The sequence below is a fragment of the Dipodomys spectabilis genome, unplaced genomic scaffold (assembly GCF_019054845.1).
Source record: "Dipodomys spectabilis isolate Male_0828 unplaced genomic scaffold, ASM1905484v1 ptg000556l, whole genome shotgun sequence".
NCBI lineage: Eukaryota > Metazoa > Chordata > Mammalia > Rodentia > Heteromyidae > Dipodomys > Dipodomys spectabilis.
The window spans coordinates 186,928-210,789 of NW_024871233.1; the positions used below are offsets into that span (position 1 = coordinate 186,928).

Consider the following 23,862-nt stretch of genomic DNA (forward strand, 5'->3'; position numbering starts at 1 on the left):
AGAAGTGTTACTGTGGCTTGGGTGGAACAGTGCTCACATCAAGCAAAAGAAGCTCAGGGATAGCGCCTGGACACCAAGTTCAAGCCCCAGCATTGTCAATGTAAAACTGCACTCCAAGGGACCTGGGTGACAGGTGGATGGCTGTGCCCTGTAGCTCTTAGCAGATCCATCCACGCTTTGTGTCTCCTTCTTTGACAAAGAGGATCTGGACACTCCTTCTGCCCTAGGCACCTCTGGACCCAGTTATCAGCAACCTTCCAACGTCTTCCACTGGGACATGGAGCAGCTTGCCCCAGAAATTCTCAGGTACCAGTTGGATGTGGCGGGGGATACAGGGCAGGCCTAAGAAGTCCTAGTGGGTCTGATATGCCCCAGACAACCAGGCCATCCAGAGAAAGCGGATGGGAGCTTAGAAAGGGGTAGTGATGTGAAGGGGGCCCTTTAATGCCCATGGCCCTCCCCAGATTCTGAGCCTCCCTTTGCTGTCCCTGAGGGAGGCAGAGGAGGGTCTAGGTGGTAGTGTCTAGAGGAAGACTAGTTGGGAATTGTAAAGAATGAGACACCATAGGCCATGCTGTGATGGCTCACGCCTGTCATCCTGGCTACTCGGGAGGCTGAGATCCAGAGGGTCTTGTTTCCCAGCACAAGGAGGAAATTCCTTTGAGATTCTCATCTCCAATCTCCAACCGGAAGTGGTGCCATGGCTCAAGTGGTAGAGCACTGCCTTGAGCAAATTTATCATCAGAGACAGTACCCAAGCCCTGAGTTCAAGCCCCTCATCCAAAAAAACAAGAAAGAAAGACACCTCTTGATTGCCAGAAATGGTGAAGGAGTGGGGTTTCTATGGTTCGGACACCAGTTTCTGGCTTCAGTGTACAGCCATTTCTAAGAACTCCCCAAATTTGCCCGATTGTAAAGTTACATCAGGCTGGGCGTTGTCTTACCAAGAACTCCAGAGGTTGTTGCCTATCTTAGGCAGGGAGTGGGCGAATGAGAGTAGGGTTGGAGGGTACTGTCGATTATATTCTCTCCAACCAAGGAAGAATGGCTTTGGATACTGGTGTCAAAGTCTGAACGCGAAGGGTTGCATGTGCTTTATGGCCTGACAATTTGGATTTCCCCTGGTTGTAAGAAGGTGGCTGAAACTGGGCAATGCCTGTGTCTCACCACTGTCATCCTAGCTACTCAGGAGGCTGAGATCTGAAAATCACTGTTCAAAGCCAGCTTGGGTAGGAAACTCTGTGAGACGTTAACTCAAGGGAAGCACCAGAAAACTGGAAGTGGTGCTGTGGCTCTAGTGGTAGAGCGCACACCTTCAGCTGAAGAGCTGAGGGATAGCAGGCAGGCCCAAAGTTCAAACCCCATGGCTGACAACCAAAATGCTGTGGCTGACTTTTCCTCATAGTGCTTGTACAGTAGGAAATGCCATGCTGTTTTATGAGCCATTCCAGATGTGTGAGAGGCTCTGAGTTTTGTCAACATTTGGTCTGAGGATGGTAGTGTCATATTCTTGGAGTTCGGGATGTTCAGTTGCTCAGGGACTGCTGAGACCTTGGGCAACCCGTGTGTGTGTATGTGTGTGTGTGTGTGTGTGTGTGTATGTGTGTGTGTGTGTGTGTGTGTGTTTCTGTGTGTGTGTCTTTTTCCGTCATCATTCTCTGCCCACTTCCTGGTTGCTTGTCTGCCTCTTCCTGACCTTGGATGGTGCCCTTCCTCAATAGCAACCTTGTCTTTAGTCCCCTATCATGGTCTACAATGAGTCCCAAATTGCCAGAGACCTGCATATTAAAGCTTTTCCTTGGGACCCAAGTCTGGCTGTCCATATCTTTGTCCTCATCCAGGGGATTCTGGGTCCTCAGGGCAGGCTGGCATATGTTCTTTCCTGCCTCTGGGGGCCAGGGTGACTCATGCTCTGTCCTGATTTTTCTCAGCTGGGCCCCTGGCTGCATTTCCCACTCCCAGCATGCTGGTAGTGGTGTGGGGGAAGGGTGGTTGCCAGTGGCTCTGGCCAACTCGACCTTGATAGCTGACTGAAGGCTCCCCATACAAGGATAATCTGGGGCTACATGAGAGGTGAGTCCAGGTGGCTTGGATGTATTGTTCGATGTCTAGGAAATGTCAACATACCTTATCGTAGGCAAATCTATCTTCTGGCAACAGCTGGGCCTCTCAGGTCCTTCTAGACAATTCTGGATTCGCAGAATACAAAGGCATATACTTTAGATTCCAGGCCCAGGGAACTGGGGGATGAGAGACTGGTATAGTACCTCAATGTTCTGGGGCATTAGTTTTGACTTGGATGAGCTGAGCTACAACTGGGGGGCAATCCTGAGTCATAGTCACAGTAAACTCTCAAGCCAGATCAAGTGGTTTCTCCCTAAGTCCTTCTTGGGCTGAGGGGTTTGGGCCATGTCATTAAGTTCCATGGAACCTGCCCCTCGATCTCAACATGGGGCTACAGGATCAAGGGAAGGACACTAGGGTTCCTCCTTGGTTGTCGGCCCATGATTGCAGACCTTCATCTGCCTCCCTTCCCCAAGCACTGGTGAGGAAAGCAGGGCACCGAGCCCTTGAACTCCTGGGATAGTGACTGCTACAAGCAGCAGCCAGTTGGCTGTGGATTCCTGAGCCTACAAAATTTTCATGAGCCCAACTCAACACCTGCCCAAGGTCTGACTGAAAAATTTGCACTCTTGTGATACTCATGTGACTGGGCATTATCTGGTATGACATCTTACAGCTCCTGCCCCTCCTGGCCCAGAACTGTGGTCTGAGACAGTGACTTACTGTTCTGATCCACATTGCACCCATGACAGATGCCATTCTGATGAACTTCATGCCCCACAGCTTGATACTTTTCTGATACTGTGGCCTGCTCTGTAGGCAATGGCCTCCAAACAGGCTTATATCAAGACTTGTAGGACACCTAGACATTAGGGGACCCTCAGGGGCCCACTGCAAAGAACTCTGCCTAGAGCTACAGAGTAAGGTCTAAGCAGGCCAGGTGTTGGTCATGGGGCTTGAACTCTGGGCCTGGGCTCTGTCCCCCAGCTCTTCACCTTACCACTTGAGCCACAGAGCAACTTCCGGTTTTCTGTAGGTTCCTTGGAGATCTGAGTCTCCCAGACTTTCCTGCCTTGGCTGGCTTTGAATAGTAATCCTCACATCTCAGCCTCCTGAGGAGCTAGGAGGACAGGCTGAGCCACCTGTGCCTCGATGATCTGGCCTTACACCACAGTGGACTAGGAGCTCCTGAAATCTTTTCTTTAATTTTCCTGTGCTAGTATTGGGGCTTGAACTCAGGGTCTGGGCTCTGGTCTCTAAACTTTTTCCTTCAAGGTTACCACTTTACCACTTGAGCCACAGCTCCATTTCTGGATTTTGGTAGTTAATTGGCAAGAAAAGTCTCATTAACTTTCCTCTCCTGAGCTGGCTTGACCCTCGATCTATATCTGAGTCTCCTGAGTAGCTAGGATTTACAGGGGTTGAGCCACTGGTGGCATTGGGCTAGAAGCTTTTCTAAAGCAAGTGTTTTTCTCTGCGTTTGCCCTGACTCCTCCATGCAAAGGAGGCCTGAGGGTCAGGAGTTGTGAAAACAGGTTTCAAGCCACAGGAAATGGCTTTGGGTCCCTGGCGAAAAGAAAAGCTAATCTTCCCCCTGGGCGCTATTCTGGGACCCCACCCTCTGCCCTGTGACTCAAGTCAACGCTGACCCAGCCTTGAATATCCTGCCAGACTTTTCTGAAGCCATAAAACCTTCATACCATTCACACCACCTGCACTACAGCACACCTCAAGACCTTTGCCCATGCTATACTTTCTTCCAGAGGCTCTCTGTCTTGTACCCACATATGCGAACTACTGTGGAATTTTGGCACTGGGTATATCACTTCCTGGAGCAAGTCTTTCCTTCCCTTCTCCATCTTTATTTTTTTTTTAATATTGAGTTGCTAGAAATGGAATTTGTGTAGGCTGACTGGCAAATGCTCTATATTGGGGTGTGTGTGTGTGTGTGTGTGTGTGTGTGTGTGTGTGTGTGTGTGTGTGTGTGTGTGTGTGTGCCAGTCCTGGGGTTTGAGTTCAGGGCCTGGATGTTATCCTATCCCTGAGGTTTTGTGCTCCAGGAAAGCACTCTACTACTTGATCCACAGCTCAACTTCTGTCTTTTGGGGTGTTTACTTGGAGAAAAGTGTCTCATATTGACTTTCCTGCTTGCAATTGGGATCTTCAGATCTTATCCTCCTGAGTAGATTACAGGGGTGAGCCTCCAGCACCTGCCCTCTATCCTACCTCTTACCTATAACTTTGGCCCTCCTCTGAGTTCAAGAATAATATATCTCACCAGGCTCAATTTTTTTTTTGCCAGACTTGGGCTTGAACTTGGCTCATACTTAGGAGAGACTCTAAACCTGTGAAGACTGAGACAAATGCTTCCATTTAATTATGTATCATGTTTCAACACTTAATAAAATGTTAATTAAAATGAGTCAATGCCCTAAATTATTGTGTATAATATTTTAATAGATGTGCAAAATATAATATTATGTGTATAATAATACTAAATACCATAAATAAATGAATCAAAGAAAAATAATATACAAAATCAATTATAAAATTCATAATATGAAATTAACATCCATATAAATGTATATATCATGTATTACACATGTATAGAAATATTTCTTCCATTGCAGGGCCATCATTCAGGCCCTGGGAACACTATCCTGGATTTATTTTCCTCAAGGACAATGAGCTTCGCATTCACCCATGGTGCAAAGAGTTACCTCGACGGTGAGCTCAAAACCTAGCAATGGCAGAAATACTGGCCCCAGTTCTAAGAGAGTGATTTATTTTTTTTTAAATGTTACATAATCCTCCTTTAATAAATAAGGTGAAGATTCAGTGTCATGGAGGCAAGAAAGACGGCCTTTGTTTTCAGCATTACTGATTCCAAAAGAAGAGGACTTGTCACAATTAGAACACAAGGCCAGCTATAGTATGGTCACGTCTATCAGAGCTCAATCACAAAGAAACAAATAGCATCAATAAATAGCTCTTTTTTTCTATTCTTATTGTAAAGATGATGTACAGAAGGGTTACAGTTGCGTATGTCAGGAAAGGAGTACTTTTTTTTTTATTATTGTGAAAATATCGTACAGAGGAGTAACAATTACATGGGCAAGATAATGAGTACATTTCTTATCAAGCATTGTAGCCTCCTCCTTTGTTTCCCTAATTTTTTTGATAGAAGCAGTTATGTTTATTCAGTTCCATACTGAATATTAAAAAAAGCAATATAGAGTTTTGAACAGCTATTCAAACATCCTTCCCTTACCTTCAAAGTGCTTCTCTGAGAACTACATTGTTTCTCTTTTTTTGTATATTTTTTATTGTAAAAATGTTCTACAGAGGGGTTACAGTTCCAGGAGCAAGGTAATGAGTACATTTCCTATTGAACATTGTTTACTCCTCCTGTGTTTTTCCCCTACCATCCCTTTCCTCCCATCTCCACAACTACCTCCTCCTGCCGAGGTCAATGACTTAGTTTTTCATTTTTGGTTGGCATGGAGTTTGAACTCAAGTAATGGCAACTCTTCGCTCACATTGCTACAGATTTACCAAGACTCTGAGTTCAAATCCCAGGCTAGAAAAGAAAACTGGCAGAAATTCCAAACCAGGGAGCTTTATTTTTTAAATTTATTTAAATAATTAATTAATTTATATATATATATATATATATATATATATATATATATATATATATTGTTTTTTTGGCCAAGCATGGGGCTTGAACACAGGTCGTGGAAATTCTACTTCAGCTTGGATCTCCCTTTGCTGGGGTGCAGTCTCTGGTCTCATAGCCGATCCTGTGATCCTGGGCCCAGAGGGCTTTCAGGAAGAAAAACAATTTGGAAAGCACGAAAAGTGGTGAGCTGCAGAGAGTTGGGGGATTACGATTTTTTTCTTAGGACAGTGACCATCCTGGGTTTGAATGACAAAGCTGCAATGTGGACCTGACCTGCCATTGCTGGTGGCTGGTGGGCTATTATTGAAGCCATAGTCCAACCTGTCAACATAGGCCCTGGGTTCAAATCGCAGTCCTGACATCAATTGCAGGAGATCACAAGAGACTCATTCCTATGCATAGGAATATTGATTGAAAGAGTAATTTATACGTTGGTCTACGCTAAAATTGGATGCAATAATCCTAGAATGCTGATTGAGCTTAATTAATAGTTTATTAAGTATGAAAAGAATAATATTCCTTCAATTGCGGTATAATTAATACCTAAGAGTTGGAAGGAACATAGTAGGTGTCATTCCATCATAGATAGACGGGTATGGAACTCTTTACCAATATATATTTTTATTTGTATACCTCTGTCTGCCTATCCATGTATCGCTGTTTTGGCCAGAGCCTGGGAACCACCTGACATCTTCATTGACTGGAGGCTGCCATGATCAAACTCACCCAATCATGAATTGGGCCTGCTAGGCACTAAGTTCAGATCCTGGCACTGCCAGGCATGATGGAGAACATATCTAACATCTGGATGTTTTGTGACAGGATGTAAACAATGTAATAAATGGTATAGGTGTCATCAGAGTCAATAAAATAAATTCTAAATAAATGAATGAAACAAGAAATTAAATAAATAACCACACCAAACACAATATGGACTGAACATCTGTACGGATGTATAAATCCTATCTTTAAAATATACATAAGGAGGGCTGGGAAGGTGGCTCAATGGTAAAGTGCTTGCCTTGCATGCATGAGGCCCTGGGCTCGATTCCTCAGCACCACATAGAAAAAAAAGCCGGCAGTGGTGCCGTGGCTCAAGTGGTAGAGCGCTAGCCTTGAGGTGAAGAGCTGAGGGACAGCGCCCAGGCCCAGAGTTCAGTCGCATGAGTGTACCAAAAAAAAAAAAAAAGTATATAAGGGATATCTTTTCCAGGCCTGAGGCTTGAATTCAGCCCCCCTATGCAGAGGAAATGGCGGGAGATCCTGAGATACTCATTTCTGGACCTGGGATGAGTCATGGAATGTAATCGATCTCAACCTTGAATGAGAAGTTTGTGCATGATGCAAGTAGGAAATGATAGGCAAGACTCATGGGGTATCGATTATTTGTAAAGAACAGTTGATGAAACATGACAATAATCATCACAGTATGAAATGGAGGCATCAGGAAAGATCCAACAATCGGTAGTCACACAGATTGGATTCCACCACAGGTTACCATCTCTCCTACTCTATACAAATGTGTACTTATTTGCATACTACCTTCACCTTATGAATGGATGACTGTTGTGCACCCCGCTGTCCCCTCGGGGACGGGGCTCAATTGCAGTTCCTTGGAACAGCCTAGCTCCTTCGTGGCTCAAAGGCTGGTATGCTCATATGAGCAGGACCCCACTTGGTCCTGCTAGGTCCCGAGTTCAGATTCCCCGCCCTGCCAAAAGATTCATCTTGATGTCAGAAGTCAATCATTGCACCTGTTTTCTTTCCTGTGCAAGTCCTGGATCTCAACTAGGTCAGAGAATGCATGGGCCACCCTGTGGCCATGGGAATAAGTTGTTATCCATGTCAGCCCAGTTATACCTGTCATCATATACTCAAGAAAATACACAATACACCCATGAATAGCATACAAAATAAAGAGAATACACTTAATGCACGATGCAGTCCACACACGGATGTGAACATACATCCCATGTTTCAATGATCATTGAGGACTATTTTGGCCTCCCTGGGGCTCGATCTCAGTTCCTGGGAATGGCCCAGCTCCTTAGTGGCTCACAGTCTGGTGTGATCACGTGGACCCATAGGGCAGTTGGGCCTCCTAGGCCCAAAGTTCGAATCCCATCACTGCCAAAAATTCACCCTGATGTGAGAAGCCAGTCGTTGCACCTGTTTTCCTGTACTGGGAAAGTTCTGGGGCTCAGCTAGGAAGAGAATGTATACGCTACTCTATACTCAAGGGAATAGGTTGTCATCCAGTTCACCACAGTTATATTTGTTATCCTATACACAGGGAAATACACAATACCTCAATGAATAAGACACAAAACAAAGAGAATGACTACACCAAACGCAAGATGCCGCCCACCCATGTTTGGAAATATAGATCCTCTATTTAATTATGAATTTATGACTATATTGGCCCCCATGAGGGTTCCATCTCAGGTGCCTGGAATGGCCTAGTTCCTTAGTGGATCTTAGCCTGGTGTGCTCACCATTACCCATTTCCCAATAGGGCCTGCTAGGCTTTGAGTTCAAATTCCTGCACTACCAAAAATTCATTCTGATGTGAGAAGCCTATGGTGGCACAGGTTTTCCTGTCCTGTGAATGTCCTGGGTCTCATTGAGAATGGAGAATGCTACATAGGCAACTCTTAGCCATGTGAATAGGTTGTCATTCATGTCAGCAGTTATGTCTGTCACCTCATACGCAATAATATACACAATACATCCTTGAAAAAGACACACAATAGAAAGAATAACTACACTGAATGCAAGATGCATACCTCACCTGCAGGTAAAGAGAAATCCTATGTTTAAAAAAGGTGGGCTTGTTATTTTGTCCAGTGCTGGGGCTTCAAATCAGGTCCTGCACCAGGCCTGACATTCTACTCTTTAAAGATGGTGAGCTTCCCCTTCTCCCACAGTGCAACAGAGTTACCCAGACCTGAGCTAAAATCCCAGCACTGACAACTGATTCATCCTGATGTCAGAAGCCAGTTGTTGTACCTTTTATCCTCTCCTGGGTCTCAAATACGATGGAGAATGCATAGGCAACTCTGTAAACATGGGAACAGGTTGTCATCCATGTCAGTACAGTTATACCTGTCACCATGCTTATTAAAGTACACAATACCTGCATGAATTAGAGACAAAATAAGGAGAATAATTGCACTGAACACAAGATGCTGACCACACATGTATGTCAATATAGATCCTATGTTTTAATTATGAATTTCTGACTATAGTTGACCACCCTGGGGATCAATGTCAGATTCTGGGATTGGCCACGCTCCTTAGTTGCTCACAGGTTCATATGATCACCTTGACTGATTGACCAATTGGTTTTTCTCTGCCCTGAGTTCAAATCCCAGCACTACCAACAAGTGAATCATGGAGTAAGGAGCGTGTAAAACTTTTTTTTTTTTCCTTTTCTCTGAGTATCCTGGGGGCCAGGCATCATGGAAAACATTTTTTCAAATCTAGATGTTCTCTGATAGGTTGTCATCAATATAATAAACACAATGGGTTTCACCATAGTAAAATCAATGATAAATAAATGAATAAAACAAAAGATACCAAGAACAACCACACCAAACATATATGGACTGAACATCTATAGGTAAGTATAAATCCTATCTTTACAATATATATAAATAGCATGTTTTCCTGGGCTGGGTCTTGAATTCAGGACTAGTGAACAGGACTGACTTTTTTATCTTCATGTAAGATGATCTTCTCCTTTATCCACATTGCTGCAGATTTACCCAGATCCTGAGTTCAAATCCAAAGCCTGTAAGAATAAACTGTGTGAATTGCAAGCCAGGGAGCTAATTTTTTCTCAGCATGGGGCTTGATCTCAGATCGTGGCAAGTCCACCTCAGCTTCGATCACCCTAGGTTGGGGTGAAGCCATTGGACACACAGGTGCTCCTGTGATCCAAGAACCCCAGGTCTTTCAGGGAAATCAATGCACAGAAAAAATGTGGCCTTTTATGTTTTCTTCCTTTGCAGTGACCCTTCTGGTTCTGAATGACACTGTTGCAAAGGGTACTTCACCTTGCATTGCTGACGGCTGACAGACTATCAGGGAAGCTATAGGCCCACGTGGCATCATAGGCCCTCGTTTCGAATCCCCTTTCTTGACACCAGCCAATGGCAGGAGATACTAAGAAACTGGTTCCCATCCAAAGGAATAACACTGGAATTTTCTCAATGTCACAGCTGAATGAGTTCATGGTGCATGGTGATCCCATAAAATTAAACAGCATCATTTCAGAAGGCTGGTTGATTTTATTTAATTTTGATGAAGCATTAAAAGAATATTATTACTTAGAGGAACCCAATAATTTCAGGACACTGTGCTTTCATTAATATTTTAAGGATTTAAACAATAACATTACTTACATGGATGCATAATGAATACTCAGGAATTGGTAGGAATATAGTCTAAATAACTGAATTATGTATAGATATCTCTGGCACTCTATAAATATATGTATTTATTAGCATACTGCCATTTGCATGTCAATCTGTTTTTATTTTGTTAACCCCTGGGGCTCATTCTCAAGTCCTGGGAACATCCTGGCAGCTCAAATTGCCCCAGGATGGCCTGTTGACACTCACCCATTCTGCTTGCTTCACAGGATTCTGGCCACACCCCGATTCTTTCATGTTTCTTTCTGACCAATGGGATACAAGAATGCTGGCCACGCCCACATTCCATGCTGCCAGGTAGCACTGGGATTCCCTCTGTTAGTTTACACCACTACCAGTAGTTGAAGAAGGTAGAGGTGACTGAGTGGTGAGGAAGAGACTCGAGGTGACTTTGGAGTATAGTAGGAAATTGATGCTCCCACCCCCACCCGGCCCCTTCCCTCCCTTCATGCGGTGCCAGGTTTCAAACCTCAGGCAATGGCGTGCTGCCAGCAGGCCTAAATCCCCGACCTGGTCTCTGCCCCTAGTCATCTGCTCTGGGCTCATGTGTCCACAATGCTGCTGCCATAACTGCTGCCCCATTTGGAGCAGCTGCCAATAGATTCTCTCAGCAGCACAGTTGAGTGGCCACCCCAACACCAATGCAACCCGGGTCAAACATCCCCCCTGGGGGTACCATGACCCCCATGCTTGCTTCCTCTCCCCGGCTCTGATGAGCCACATTTCTGTCTTGAGCATTTCTGAGATAGAAACTAAATATATGCTCAGGCTGGGCTGGATAGCGGTCCTGCTGTGAAAGATATGCTCCACCAGGCCTGGTCCTCTCTAGTTGGGATGGTAGACATGTGGCACCATGCTCAGTCGTTGGTTTAGATGGATTATCCCAAACTCAGTCCACAGCAGAGGATTCTTGACCACACGTGAAGCTCTTGGTAAGGCCTCAACCATTGGACCTCAGTCTCCTCATAGGACAGTTGTGAGGAAACAAGGTATTTATATAGAGAGATCTCTGAAGAATGGCTAGGCAGAGAGGGAGCAGCCTTCAGATAAGTTTTTGGCAATTCTGTGAGCATATGACCGGAAGATACCAGTAAGGGCTCAGGTGGGGCCTGTTATTAATCGTGCCACAGGTGTGGAATTATGAACTGAAACATGGCTCTCTTTCATTATTACCCTATCCCAATGTGGAAGGAGATCTTTCACTTTGTTCAGTTTTGCAGCTGGGGAAACTGAGGCACAGAGAAGCCAGGTGACCTACTTATGACCTCAAGTTCACAGGAAGCTCGGCCTGACTTCTCTACCATGCTCCCTAGGACAATGGGTGTTATTCAGTCCACTTCTTGTGGTGGGAAGTCCACTTCTTTTCAGTCGTGGGTCTTGAACTCTAGGATTGGGCACTGTTCTCGAGCTCCTCAGCTCAAGGCTAGCACTCTATCACTTGAGCCCACAGTGCCCCTTCCACTTTTCTGGTGGTTCTTTGGAGATAAGATTCTCACAGATGTTCCTGCCTGGGCTGTCTATGAACCATGATCCTCATATCTCAGCCTCCTGTTTAGTTAGGATTAGAGTTCTAAGCCACTGGCACCGGATTTAACTGTAATTCTGGTTCTCTCTCTCTCTCTCTCTCTCTCTCTCTCTCTCTCTCTCTCTCTCCCTCTCTCTCTCTCTCTCTCTCTCTCTCTCTCTCTCTCTCTCTCTCTGGGACTGGAATTGGTAGAATGGGTGCTGTAGGAGGTGGCCCAACGTCCCCAGGTGGCTGGAACACAAGATGGCCTACTCATTCTGGTTCTGGAGGTGGGCTGGGGGTCAGGAGTGGTTTCACTCGTGTTGATACATCTCCATGAGGTAAGCCCTCTGTGCCCTTGCTACACTGTGAGGGTTCTTCATTGTCCATCTAGCCTGACTGGATTTATTTTATTGTATTCTATTCTACATCATTTTCTAGCACCAGGCCAATATTATGGTACATAGTTATGGAATAAAAATATAATATCAACTTAAGAAAGTCATTTAGGGCTCTGGGAATGTGGCTTCGTGATACGGTGACTGCCTAGCATGCATGAAACCCTGAGTTCAATTCCTCAGTACCACTTAAACAGAAAAACACTGGAAGTGGTGCTGTGCCTCAAGTGGTAGAGTGATTGAATTGAGCAAAAAAAAAAATAAATTCAGGAATTATTCCCTAGCGCTGAGTTTAAGCCCCTTGACTAGGAAAAAAAAATTAGTTAGTAAATACAAAATAAGGAACCCATACTTGGAATATATAATTGCTCCTGCCATACTGACACCTGACAATAGTATTCCCTAATTCATGTAAGTTACTTATATTAGTATATTGTGTTGAAAAAAAAAGTTTTGTTCATTAGGTCACAGCAATTAATGGCTTGAACGTGCTTAGATGTCAGGTGAAGATTAATTCTGGAAATTCAAAGATTCCAGGTTTGTGAATGGTCACTGCTAATCACAATGAGAAGGGTAGTCTAAATGAGATTTGGAAATATTTTTGGTCATTTATGGCACCAAAACAGCAGAGGCAAATTAACAGTTGTGACAGAAGAGAAGGTATAATTCCAGAGTTAATGAATAAATGACAGTAACTAAGATATACCAGAATTTGTTTTAGAGAACCATTTTTCGTTATTGAACAAATAGTTATCAACTAGTCTTATTTCTCATTACCATTAGCATTCTAAATCTCTTAGGCTACTTCTTAATTTCTGTGTAAAAGATGTATCTCCTTCTGTGCTGTTCTTTCATACGTTATCTTCTTTGCTTTCTAAAAATTGTCTTTCTATATTTCTCTATAAACATTTCCTGATACTAAATACACCTACACAGATGGCAGAGGATGCTAATGTAAGGGTCACATAGCTCATGAGTCATTAATGATTAATGAAACAACATGGAAAGGAGGACATATTTATTGTTACCTCAAATTTCCTGAAAAGCTGCAATGCCATCATTCGATTCAAATTTCCATTATTTGTGTCCATTATATATTGTCCAATGTATATTGTGTCCATATATATATTGTGTTCCATTATATAGTGTCATTCAGTGCACATAAACGCAAATATGTGTTGGGTGCTGGTGGATCACGCCTGGAATCCTAGCTATTCAAGAGACCAGAGGATTGTGGTTGAAAGCCAGCCTGGTCAGGAATGTCCATGAGACCCTGATCTTCAATTAACTGCCAGAAACCCAGAAGTGGTGCTATAGCTTAAGCGGTAGAGCTCTCGACTTGAGCTGAAGAGTTGAGGGAGTGCGCCCAGGATCAGAGTTCAAGTCCCACAACCAACAAAAAGTGCAAATATTACCTTAAGTTTCCCCAAAAGGAAGGACAAGATCAATAATCTTCCCAAGCAGAAAAAATAATTTCAAAATGATTCAGTGCACCTACTTTTGCTGAGTTATTTAAGTTATGGCTTCTTTGCTAGACATATTCTCTTCCTTTATAAATTGTCAAATACTAGCTTTACAATAAACTTCATCTAATATTTTTTGTTTCAAAAGAGAAGTCCACACAGTTGATGTCACTTAGCTTTCTTACTATCTTAATTCAAACCAAACCAGGCAGGAGAGTGTGTCAAACTCTTATCACAAATTGAACACCAAAAAACCAGAAGTGGAGTTTTGGCTCAAGCAGTAGAGTACTAGCTTTGGGGGCAGGTGGGCAGGAAAGACAACTGTTCAGGGACAGGATCCAGCATCTGGGTTCAAGACCCAGAACCAGCACAAACTAAACAAACAAGCAAACATAAAGCCCAGATATTTCTTTGGGACCCTCCTTAAAGTTGTACTGATCAGAGAAGAGGCTTCTTTTGCTGATCATATTGACTGGATCCTGCTTTTTTGGAATCCTTAATGCTCTGAAGAACTCAGGACCAGACCAAAGGAATTGATAACTGACTCCTGCATCAAGAGAATCATCTCAGGGGTGAAATATCCATCCATAAGACACTTTAAAACCTTCATGTCTTTGTTCCTTTGCAGGAGAACACTTTTAAAACAACGTTATTTCATTTTGTTCTATGCTGGCCTTCAAATGGTACATTATTTCCTTTTGTAATACTCTCAAAACTAGAAGTTTACAGAAAAATTTTATATGAGTAAAGAACATACTCGGAAAAGCCAGGGATAGAGTTTCCTTCAAGGCTTGGGATACTTTTCTTGTACAGTAAAAAGGAAAGCACAAGGTAATTTGAACTTTGTTATTCCTCTATGTTCCATTGCTCTCCTGGGGTCAGTTTCCTCATCCAGTAACAGTTACTTCCAGTAACAATCGATGGTGCTGCTTGAGGTATAATGAATGTTTTCTGGCTTCACTGAAATAACACTAGGACACCTTTGGACCTGAGGTAACACGTGTTTCAGAGACAACTTATTAAAGAGAAAATATGAAATTTATATTGCTTATAAATACATTATACATGAGTACATTGAGTTCAAACTTTGTAAGTTCTCTGTAAATTAAGGCAAATTTTAAATGGGAAGAAGGTTCTCAGAACATTCGTTTTGTGAGTGTACGTGCTGTTCATTATTTCCCAAGTTTACATGTGCTAACAGTAAGGGAAACAATAGCAATAATAGAAGAAAGAAGTTCTGAGTTTAAGTATAAGGGTTCAATACAATATAGAAGACTACAAATAAGACAACATTGAAACAATAAAGCCAAGTCCAGTATGTAGATTTATGGGAGTGATATACAGAAAGCAAGACTCCTACGTGGAACATGGAGTATGAGGCCATTCTCATTCTAAATCATGCTTGCTAATCATGCAACTTTGTAGAAAGTAGAATAGAAGAATAATCCTGTTTCCAGAGCAAGTCAGATATAAGAGCATGGATCGTGTGATGGCCTACAGCCTGGCTTTCACTCCTGTGCATATAGGCTGTTTGACCATCGACATTGGGGGTGGCATGATCCATTTATGGAATATACTGCCCATAAAAACCAACTATGATGTAAACAATGTTTGACAAGGTGTTAAGTCCAAAGTTACAGTGGTAAGGATGATTACTATTTAGCTTTTTTTTTGGGGGGGTGGTGTCCAATAGTAAGGCCTGAACTCTGGGCCTGGGCGCTGTCCCTCAGTCCTTCAGCTCAAGGCTAGCCCTCTGCCACTTGAGCCACAGTGCCACTTCTGGCTTTTTTCTTTTTGCTTATGTGGTGCTGAGGAATTGGAACCCAGGGCCTCAGGCATGCAAGGCAAGCGCTCTACCACTGAGCCACCTTTCCAGTCCTAGCTATTTTCTTTAAATAGTTAATTGCTTTTTAAAGTTTATCTGCTTATTTAATCTAGGAAATCAAAAGTTAATATTTGTGTTTTTTGGTGAAATTTGAAACTAGGCAAATAAAAGCACTCATTTTCCTCAAATTCAATATTTAAAATTATTAAAACTTTGTTCATATGTTCTAGTTGTCAGAAATTTGAGCCACACATGGTAGCTCATAGTTGTAATGCTGGCTATTAGGTCTTGACTGATACAGAGAGGATTATGATTTGAGGCTAGCCCAGGGAAACATTCACAATATTGGATCTCAATCAATATCTGAACACAATGCATTGTGCTTTATATTTCATCTACTCAGAAAAGGTAGAAAGAAGGATTGTGGACCATGCTGGCCTGGTCATAAACAGAAAACCCTGCCATAAAAATGGATAAAGCAGGGCTGGGAAGGTGGCTCAGTGGTAGAGCGCTTGCCTTGCATGCATGAGGCCCTGTGTTCCTTTCCTCAGCACCACATAAGCAGAATAAAAAAAAGCTGGAAGTGGAACTGTGGCTCAAGTGGTAGAGTGCTAGCCTTGAGCTGAAGAGCTGAGGGACAGTGGCCAGCCCCAGAGTTCAGCCCCCCCCCCCAAAATAAGTATAAAGCAGAGCTGGGTGCCGGGGGCTCATGCCTGTAATCTTAGCTGCTCAGGAGGTGAGATCTGAAGATCACAGTTCAAAGCCAGTCTAGGCAGGAAAATCTGTGAGACTATTATTTCCATTAAACCACCAGAAAATCAAAAGTGGCACTGTAGCTCAAACAGTAGTGCACTTGCCTTGACCTGAAGAGTGCAAGGACAGTCTCCAGGCCCAGAGTTCAAGCCACATGACCAAAAAAATAAAAGTGACTAAAGCAAAAAGAGCAGGCAGTGGCTCACCTTTTAGAGGACCTACCTTAAGTGCATGAAGCCCTTAATTTAACTGCTAGTATAGAAAGGAGGAAAGGATGTGAAGAAAAGAAGTAAGGGAGGAATTATGATATAATCAAATACTAGAATGATAAGTATTAAATAAAGGGATTACAGGTATTTTATATGAAAAGATACTGATTATTTACTAAAAGGAAAATTATAAAATGTGGAATTCAGGCTGAAATACATGTACAACTTTTGTTTTTTTTTTTTGTAAAATGATACTTATGTGCCCCTTTAGTTTAAAAGTAGTAAATGAGTTTAAAACAATATGAGTGGTTAGAAATGAATCATTATTTCTTATCACTTTTTCTGCTATATTCACCACTTACAAAATCGAAACAATGTTGGTCACTTTAATTATTAATTCATTAATTTAATCTTTCATCTTTAGTGTATAGTCTATTGTGCACATCATTTAAATGTTTGAATTATTTTTGTTTGTTTGCTTTTTATCCATCATGGATCTTAAACTCTGGCCTGGACACTGTCCCGTAGCTCCTCACCTCAAGGCTTGCACTCTACCACTTGAGCAACAGTGCCACTTCTGGCTTTTTCTGCTTATGTGGTACTGAGGAATTGAACCCAAAGGTTCCACATGCAAGGCAAACACTCTAGCACTGAGCCTACTTCCCAGACCTGATTTCTATTTGTCCTTCAGACATGGGACTTGAACACAGGGCATGGGTATTGTCCCAGAACTCCTTTGCTCAATGCTAGTACTCTACCATACCAGTTTAAACCACTTAGTGGTTAATTGGAAATAGCAGTCTCATGGGAACTTTTCTGCCCAGGTTGTCTTTAAACCACCATATTCATTTCTCAGCCTCCTGAAAAGGTAGGATTACAGGCATGAGCCACCTGAACCCAGCTGCTCATTTTTTTAAAAAAATGTTATATGTTTAGTTCCCCCTCAAATACATACGAAGTGAGATGCAAATTAACTTTAAATACACCACCAATTGAAGATGTTGAGATTACAAGTGATTGCAATTTTTTTTTACATATTTTTATATGTGGGGCTTGAACTCAGGGCCTGGGGGCAGTCCTTGTTTTTTTGTGCTCAAGGCTATCACTCTACCAGTTTGAGCCAGTGCCCCTTCTGGTTTCTTGCTAACCAGTTTATGAGATAATAGTCTCACAGACTTTCTTACCCAGGTTGTCTTTAAACCTCAATTATCAGATCTCAGCTTCCTGTGGTGCTACGATTACAGGCATGAACCACTGGCACCATCTTTTTAAAAAAGGGACAACAATTCATAAGCCAGAAGCCTTGACTCATGCCTATAATACTACCTACTCCAGCGGCTGAGACCTGAAGATGATGATTTGAATCTAGTGGTGCAAAAACGTCTCTGTGAATCTTTTATCTCCCATAAACTGTTCAAGAAAATCCAGAAGTGAAGCTTTGTCTCAAGTGGTAGAGTGTACTCTTGAGCAAAAAAGTAGCTCAGGGATAGCACCTAGATCCTGTGATCACACTCCATTTCTTACACACACACATACACACACACACACACACACACACACACACACACACACACACACACGAAAAAGTAAATAGAAAATATGAAGAAATCAATGAAATATTTGAATATTGTAAGGACTTTTGGGTTTAGAGGTATGACTCAGTTGGTAGGACAATAGCTATTGATTGAAACTATCAGGTACCAAGGACATAAAAAAGAATTATCTGCTCTGTATTTTCTTATTCTCATATGTTCTCATTTGGGAACACTCTTCTTAAAAAAAAAAATGTTTTAGCGGCTATATAGAGCAGGGTTACCTTTCTGTATGTCAGGTAACTAGTACATTTCCTTCCTTTTACATAATCTCATCTGTTCCCACATTCTCTTCCATACCCTCCCTCCCATCTTGACCCTCGATTTGCATGGTTCACTTTCATCAATGTCCAGTAGAGCCAGAGGGCTCTGCTGCTGCATTTTTTCACCCACTTCCCACTAATTCTGTGCCCTTCCCCCATCTTCCCTGTATGTTAGGTGAAGAATACAGACTCATTAGAAAATGAAAAGACAAATTAAGAAAAGTTCCTTTGTTTCCTTATCATTGCAATTCTATATATATATATACATATATATATAGTATTATGTAGAAAAGGTGCTTGGGTATTATAACTTTGTGATTTTCGCCAAATGCTTCCTCTTCTGTTCTTACTGTAAATGATGTCTAGAATCCTGTACAGTATATCATATCCCATGGTGTTTTAAACCTTTCTTCCATATATCAGGGGAACAGGTACCATTTGTCAATTTGATGTTGGCTAAACTTTCTTAACATGATTTATTCTAGTGTCATCCATTTCCCTGCAAATGACATTATTTTATCCTTTCTAATGGCTCTGTAAAATTTCATTGTATATAGATGGCATAATTATTGGTTCCATTCATTTATTGTGGGGCATCTGGGTTGTGTACATTTCTTGTCACTGTGAATTGAGCAGCAAGGAACATGGTTGTGCAAATGTCCTTGCCATTTTCTAATTTCTCCACTTCCCCACCAACATTTGTTGTCTAATTCAAGATATTTGGATAAGATGCTATATCAGAATTACTTTGATTTATATTTTCTTTATGGCCAAGGATGATGAACCTTTCCTGATATGTTTCTTTGCCATTCTTACCTCTTCTTATGAGAAGTCTCTCCTTAGCTCCTCTGCCCATTTGGTGATTCGTTTATTAGTTTTGGGAGGGGCAGTTTCTTGAGATCCATGTATACATTGAAAATTAGCCCTTTGTCTGATGTATTGCAGGTAAATATCTTTTCCCAATTTGTTGGCTGTCTTTTTAGTTTAGTGGCTATGTCTCTAGCCTGTGTAGGTTTTTTCCTTTGATGTAGTCCCATTTGTTGGGTCTCTTTCCTATCTGTTATGCCCCTGGGATTCTATTCAGGAAGTTCATGCCAGTACCTATAAGTATTTTTTTAATTATTATTTTGATGGTAAAACTTTATTTACTTTTATAATACATCGCAAGACAAAATTTTTCAAAAATACTTTCCCCCCCAAAAAATTTAAAAAATAAAGGAAAACTCGTAATAGGTAGGCAGACTGTCTTGAGACCTCTTTTTGTACTTAAGGAGAGCTCTCTGGTGTGTAGGGCAGGACAATAGCCACACACCCAACACTGCCATGGGTTTGGCCTTGGGGAGAGAAAAGCCCAGCCTGGACAGAGTGTCCTCTCCTGATCACAGCCATAGTTACACCTTCTAGTAATTAACACTATCTAGGATTATCTAGTATGAATCCTATTATAGTTGGGCTATGCTGTATACAATGTTAACCATTGAGAACATATCTCTCTCTCTCTGCATATATGTGTGAATTATAAAGTATGAGTTGGACTCCAAGTTCAACAAACACAAGGTATTCTCTACATGTTCCCAGTGCCCTATGAGGCTCTCTCAACAAGCTGTTCATCTTTCCTGTTTAGATAACATTAAACACCATTGTTTTGTTAGGTCAAGAATAAAGATGAGGGGTAAAAATAAACTTTTGCCTTTAAATAGTTTATTATCCTCAACCCCAAACTAGGAGTTAAATTAGAAAACATTTTGTTGTTGTTGTTGTTGTCTCCAGGGCGATTACTCCATTACTGGTGAGGCCTGTGAGGTGTGGGGTACACCCCCAGCCTCCCCCATGCCCTGCTGAACCACAACCAAGGCCACCCTGGGCCTTCCACTGGGCTCCATCCTTGAAAAGCTGCCTAATGGAGGGAGGTCAGAAAGATCTGCATTTACAAGTTTCCCAGAATGTGCTAGAACTTTTTTGGGTCAGTTTTATAGAACTTTCTTGGTCAGTTATATTCCACCTCAATCTCTCCAGTATTTTCCAAGCAGATCAAGTCACTTTGCAGATAATGAAGAAGCTTTGCGGCCCAGGGGTCCATGGCTTGGAATCAAAGATAGTATCAGGAGGCCCAGGGGTCTCGTGTATGGTAGAGATGTCCAGGTGATTTGAGTTTCTGACATTCCTGTTCTCCATGAGGCCTGAGCAGTGTGGAGGGCAACGAGGAGGTGTCTTCTACAATAGCCACTGAAGTGAGGGAGGCAGAAGGTCAGCTGTTCCAATGGGCAGATGTGGAGAGGTTTCTAGAAGGGGATCAAGTCCGCTGCTTTGGGTAGGAGTATCAGTTATTTTTACAGAAAGCAACAGAGAAATTAATTTTCTTTTCTGACTACTGAAAAGTGGAAAGATGCTCAAGTTTACCATTTAAAGGAACAATAGACATTTCTAAAATCTCTGTCTAAACTTTGGTTTTCTTTAAAAAAACACACAAAAAACCAGGTCATCACAAAAAGTAATGTAAGTGGAGGCTGTAGGCAGGTACTGTTCTGTCCGTGGCAGTCTTTTGTGTAAAGTAAGGCGTATTGGAGCTCCAATTTAACTGATGCAGTGGGGTTTACTGGCTATGAATGCCGAGGCAGTGCAAGTCGTCCGTGCCCTTGCTGTCGAAGCCTGGGAGGGGCTGACCATACTTGTCCACGCACCAACAGATGCCCCGCTTTCTGCCTTTGGAGGGGCGACACTGCTTCTTCTTATAAAATCCTTTCTTGTCGTAGTTGGGGATGTGCACACCCCTGGGACTCAGCACATTGGGGAACTTCAGGTGATTCAGGGTGTCTTGCATCTCTCTAAGGAAGGGACCATATTCTATCTCCAGTTTGGACTCCGAGGAGAAGGTCTGGGTGTCCGTGCTCTGGGACTCATAGTCGACTTTGTAGTGCTGGCTGTCCTTTGTGTGACCTTTCTTGATGGTGTCCAGCTTCGCGTGAATGGAATGGAACTTGGAGTCAGGCACCCTATGTGTGCTGGGAGGGGCATGGCTCTCAAAGCTCCCCGTGCCTAGGTCCTCCTCTGACTCACTGAGGCAGAGGGCGCCAGCAGCAGGTAGGCTTTCAGCCGGCCAGGACGCTGGCATTGGCGCAGAACCCGCGGCCGTCCAGCAGCGCCTGCAGTGGGCGTGGCTCGGTTGGTGGCAGCTGGCAGCTGAGCCCCTAGCTGCAGAGTTCTGTGTAGACACCTCACGGCTGGCCCTCCCGCAGAGCACATGTCAGGCAGCTGCCACAGCCTGGCTCACGCACCAGCTCGGCACACGCAGGCACTGCATGCAGAGGCTCGCACTGGGCCAGCGCAATCCCATCACAGTGCTCGCATTGCAAGATGGGACCCTCGTCACCGGTGGCCTGAGGAGCAGGGCCAGGGCGGTGAGTAGAGTTGCCCTGAGCGCCGGGAGCCGCAGGAAGCATGGGGCCCATTGCAGGGGCCAACTGGAGTAAGCAGTTACTGGGTCGAGGCACGCAGTGAGAGATTGCAGGATCTGGAGCGCAACTACCGGTGCTCGGCGTGCAGCTGCCCAGCTTCCACCTCAGTACCTATAAGTTCTAATGTCACCCTTTTTCTGTCTTATAGTAGTTTGGCTGATTTTAATGTAGTTAATCCATTTTGAGTTGATGTTACTGCAAGCAGAGATCCACTTCCAGTTTTCTTTTTTTTTTTAAATTTAATTTTATTTTATTTGAGAACATACTGTACAGAAGGGTTACAATTACATGGGCAGGATAATGCATACATTTCTTACCAAGCATTGCAGCCTCCTCCTTTGTTTACCCTTCACCTCCCTTCCCACCCTCCCCCCTCCCCCCCACCCAATCATACCCCCCCCCACACTCCGACATTGTAAAGCTGGTTTTGACATGACATTTTGTACTTCTCATTGTTGCAACAGGTCCACCTGAATCCTTAAACGACTTGTTTGTCCCCGTCTCCTCCACATGGTATACTGACATCAAATATAGTGAAAGCGGGGGTTACACTGTGGGGGAGGGACATACAAAGCAACAAAGAAATAATCTTATGAATTCGTTAGAAACACATGCATGAAAGAAACAAAAACATTAAAATACATATTTGAGGGTTCGTTTTCCTAACATCACATTATCTGACTTTTTCCGCTTGACTCATACCTATACTAGATATTGCAAATAAGGGAAACCATGGGACCTACGTTTCTTTGGGCCTGGCTTACTTCACTTAATATAATTTTTTCCAAGCCTTTCCATTTCCTAACAAATGGGGAAATGTCATTCTTTCTGATGGAGGCATAGAATTCCATTGTGTATATATACCACATTTTCTTGATCCATTCATCTACTGAGGGGCATCTGGGTTGGTTCCATATCTTAGCTATGGTAAATAATGCTGCAATAAACATAGTTGTGCTGGTAGCTTTAGTGTGGTCTTTTTTGTAAACATTAGGGTAAATGCCCAAAAGTGGGATCGCTGGGTCATAGGGGAGTTCTATGTGAAGTCTTTTGAGGAACCTCCATACTGCTTTCCAAAGTGGTTGAACAAGTTTACATTCCCACCAACAATGAAGTAAGGTTCCTTTCTGTCCACATCCCCTCCAGCATCTGTTGTTGTTAGAGTTCTTGATTTTTGCTGTTCTAACTGGACTGAGGTGATATCTCAATGTTGTTTTGATTTGCATTTCTTTTATGGCTAGGGATGTTGAACATTTCTTCATGTGTCCATTGGCCATTCTTCTTTCTTCTTCAGAGAAGCTTCTCTTTAAGTCTTTCGCCCACTTACTTATTGGGCAGTTGTTTCTTTGAGGATTTGTTGTTGGGTGGTTTAATTTTTTGAGTTCCAAGTATATTTTAGATATGAGACCCTTGTCCGTTGTATGGCTAGTAAAGATCTTCTCCCAACCCGTGGGCTTTCTATTCATCTTGCTAGCTATGTCATTTGCCCTGCAGAAGCTCTGCAAACTTATGCAATCCCATTTGTCCAACCTTTCTTTGATTTGTTGTGTTTCCGGGTCTCTATTCAGAAAATTTCGGCCTGAGCCAAGGAGACCCAGGGTTTCTCCTATTCCATCCTGTAATGTTTTCAGAGTGTCTGCTTTGAGTTCAAGGTCTTTGATCCATTTGGAGTTGATTCTGGTGCAGGGTGATATATAAGGATCTAGCTTTAGTTTTCTACATGTAGTTAACCAGTTTTGCCAGCACCATTTACTGAAGAGGCTGTCTGTCTTCCATTCTATTGTTTTAGCTCCCTTATCGAAGATTAGATGGCTATAGGTCTGTAGGTTCATTTCTGGGTTTTCAATTCTATTCCATTGGTCCTGAGGTCTGTTCTTATGCCAATACCAAGCTGTTTTGATTACTATGGCTTTATAGTAGAGTTTGAAATTTGATATTGATATTCCTCCAGCAGTGTTCTTTCCGTTGAGGAGCGTTTTTGCTATTCGGGGTCTTTTATTGTTCCATATGAATTTTTGGATTGCCTCTTCTATTTCCTTGAAGAATGAGGGTGGAATTTTGATAGGTATTGCGTTGAATTTGTAGATAGCCTTGGGAAGTATTGCCATTTTCACGATGTTAATCTTTCCAATCCAGGAGCATGGGAGGTTTTGCCATTTTTTAAGTTCTGTTTTGATTTTCTTTTTCAAGATTTTAAAGTTTTCATCATAGAGGTCCT

The 23,862-nt window shown here is 42.8% G+C and overlaps 1 protein-coding gene across 1 annotated transcript; it reads right to left on the reverse strand.

Annotated features, from left to right (window-relative positions):
* Positions 1–20,782: 20,782 nt before the first annotated feature.
* On the reverse strand, positions 20,783–21,301 carry LOC122100040 (insulin-like growth factor-binding protein 3). The gene has a single exon (XM_042670478.1). It carries the CDS (start codon positions 21,299–21,301, stop codon positions 20,783–20,785), a length of 519 nt encoding a protein of 172 aa, XP_042526412.1.
* Positions 21,302–23,862: the final 2,561 nt, after the last annotated feature.

Bases quoted from the DNA above. Each gene is read 5' to 3' on its own strand.
- LOC122100040 (XM_042670478.1), bottom strand. From the start codon at position 21,301: ATGCCAGCGTCCTGGCCGGCTGAAAGCCTACCTGCTGCTGGCGCCCTC.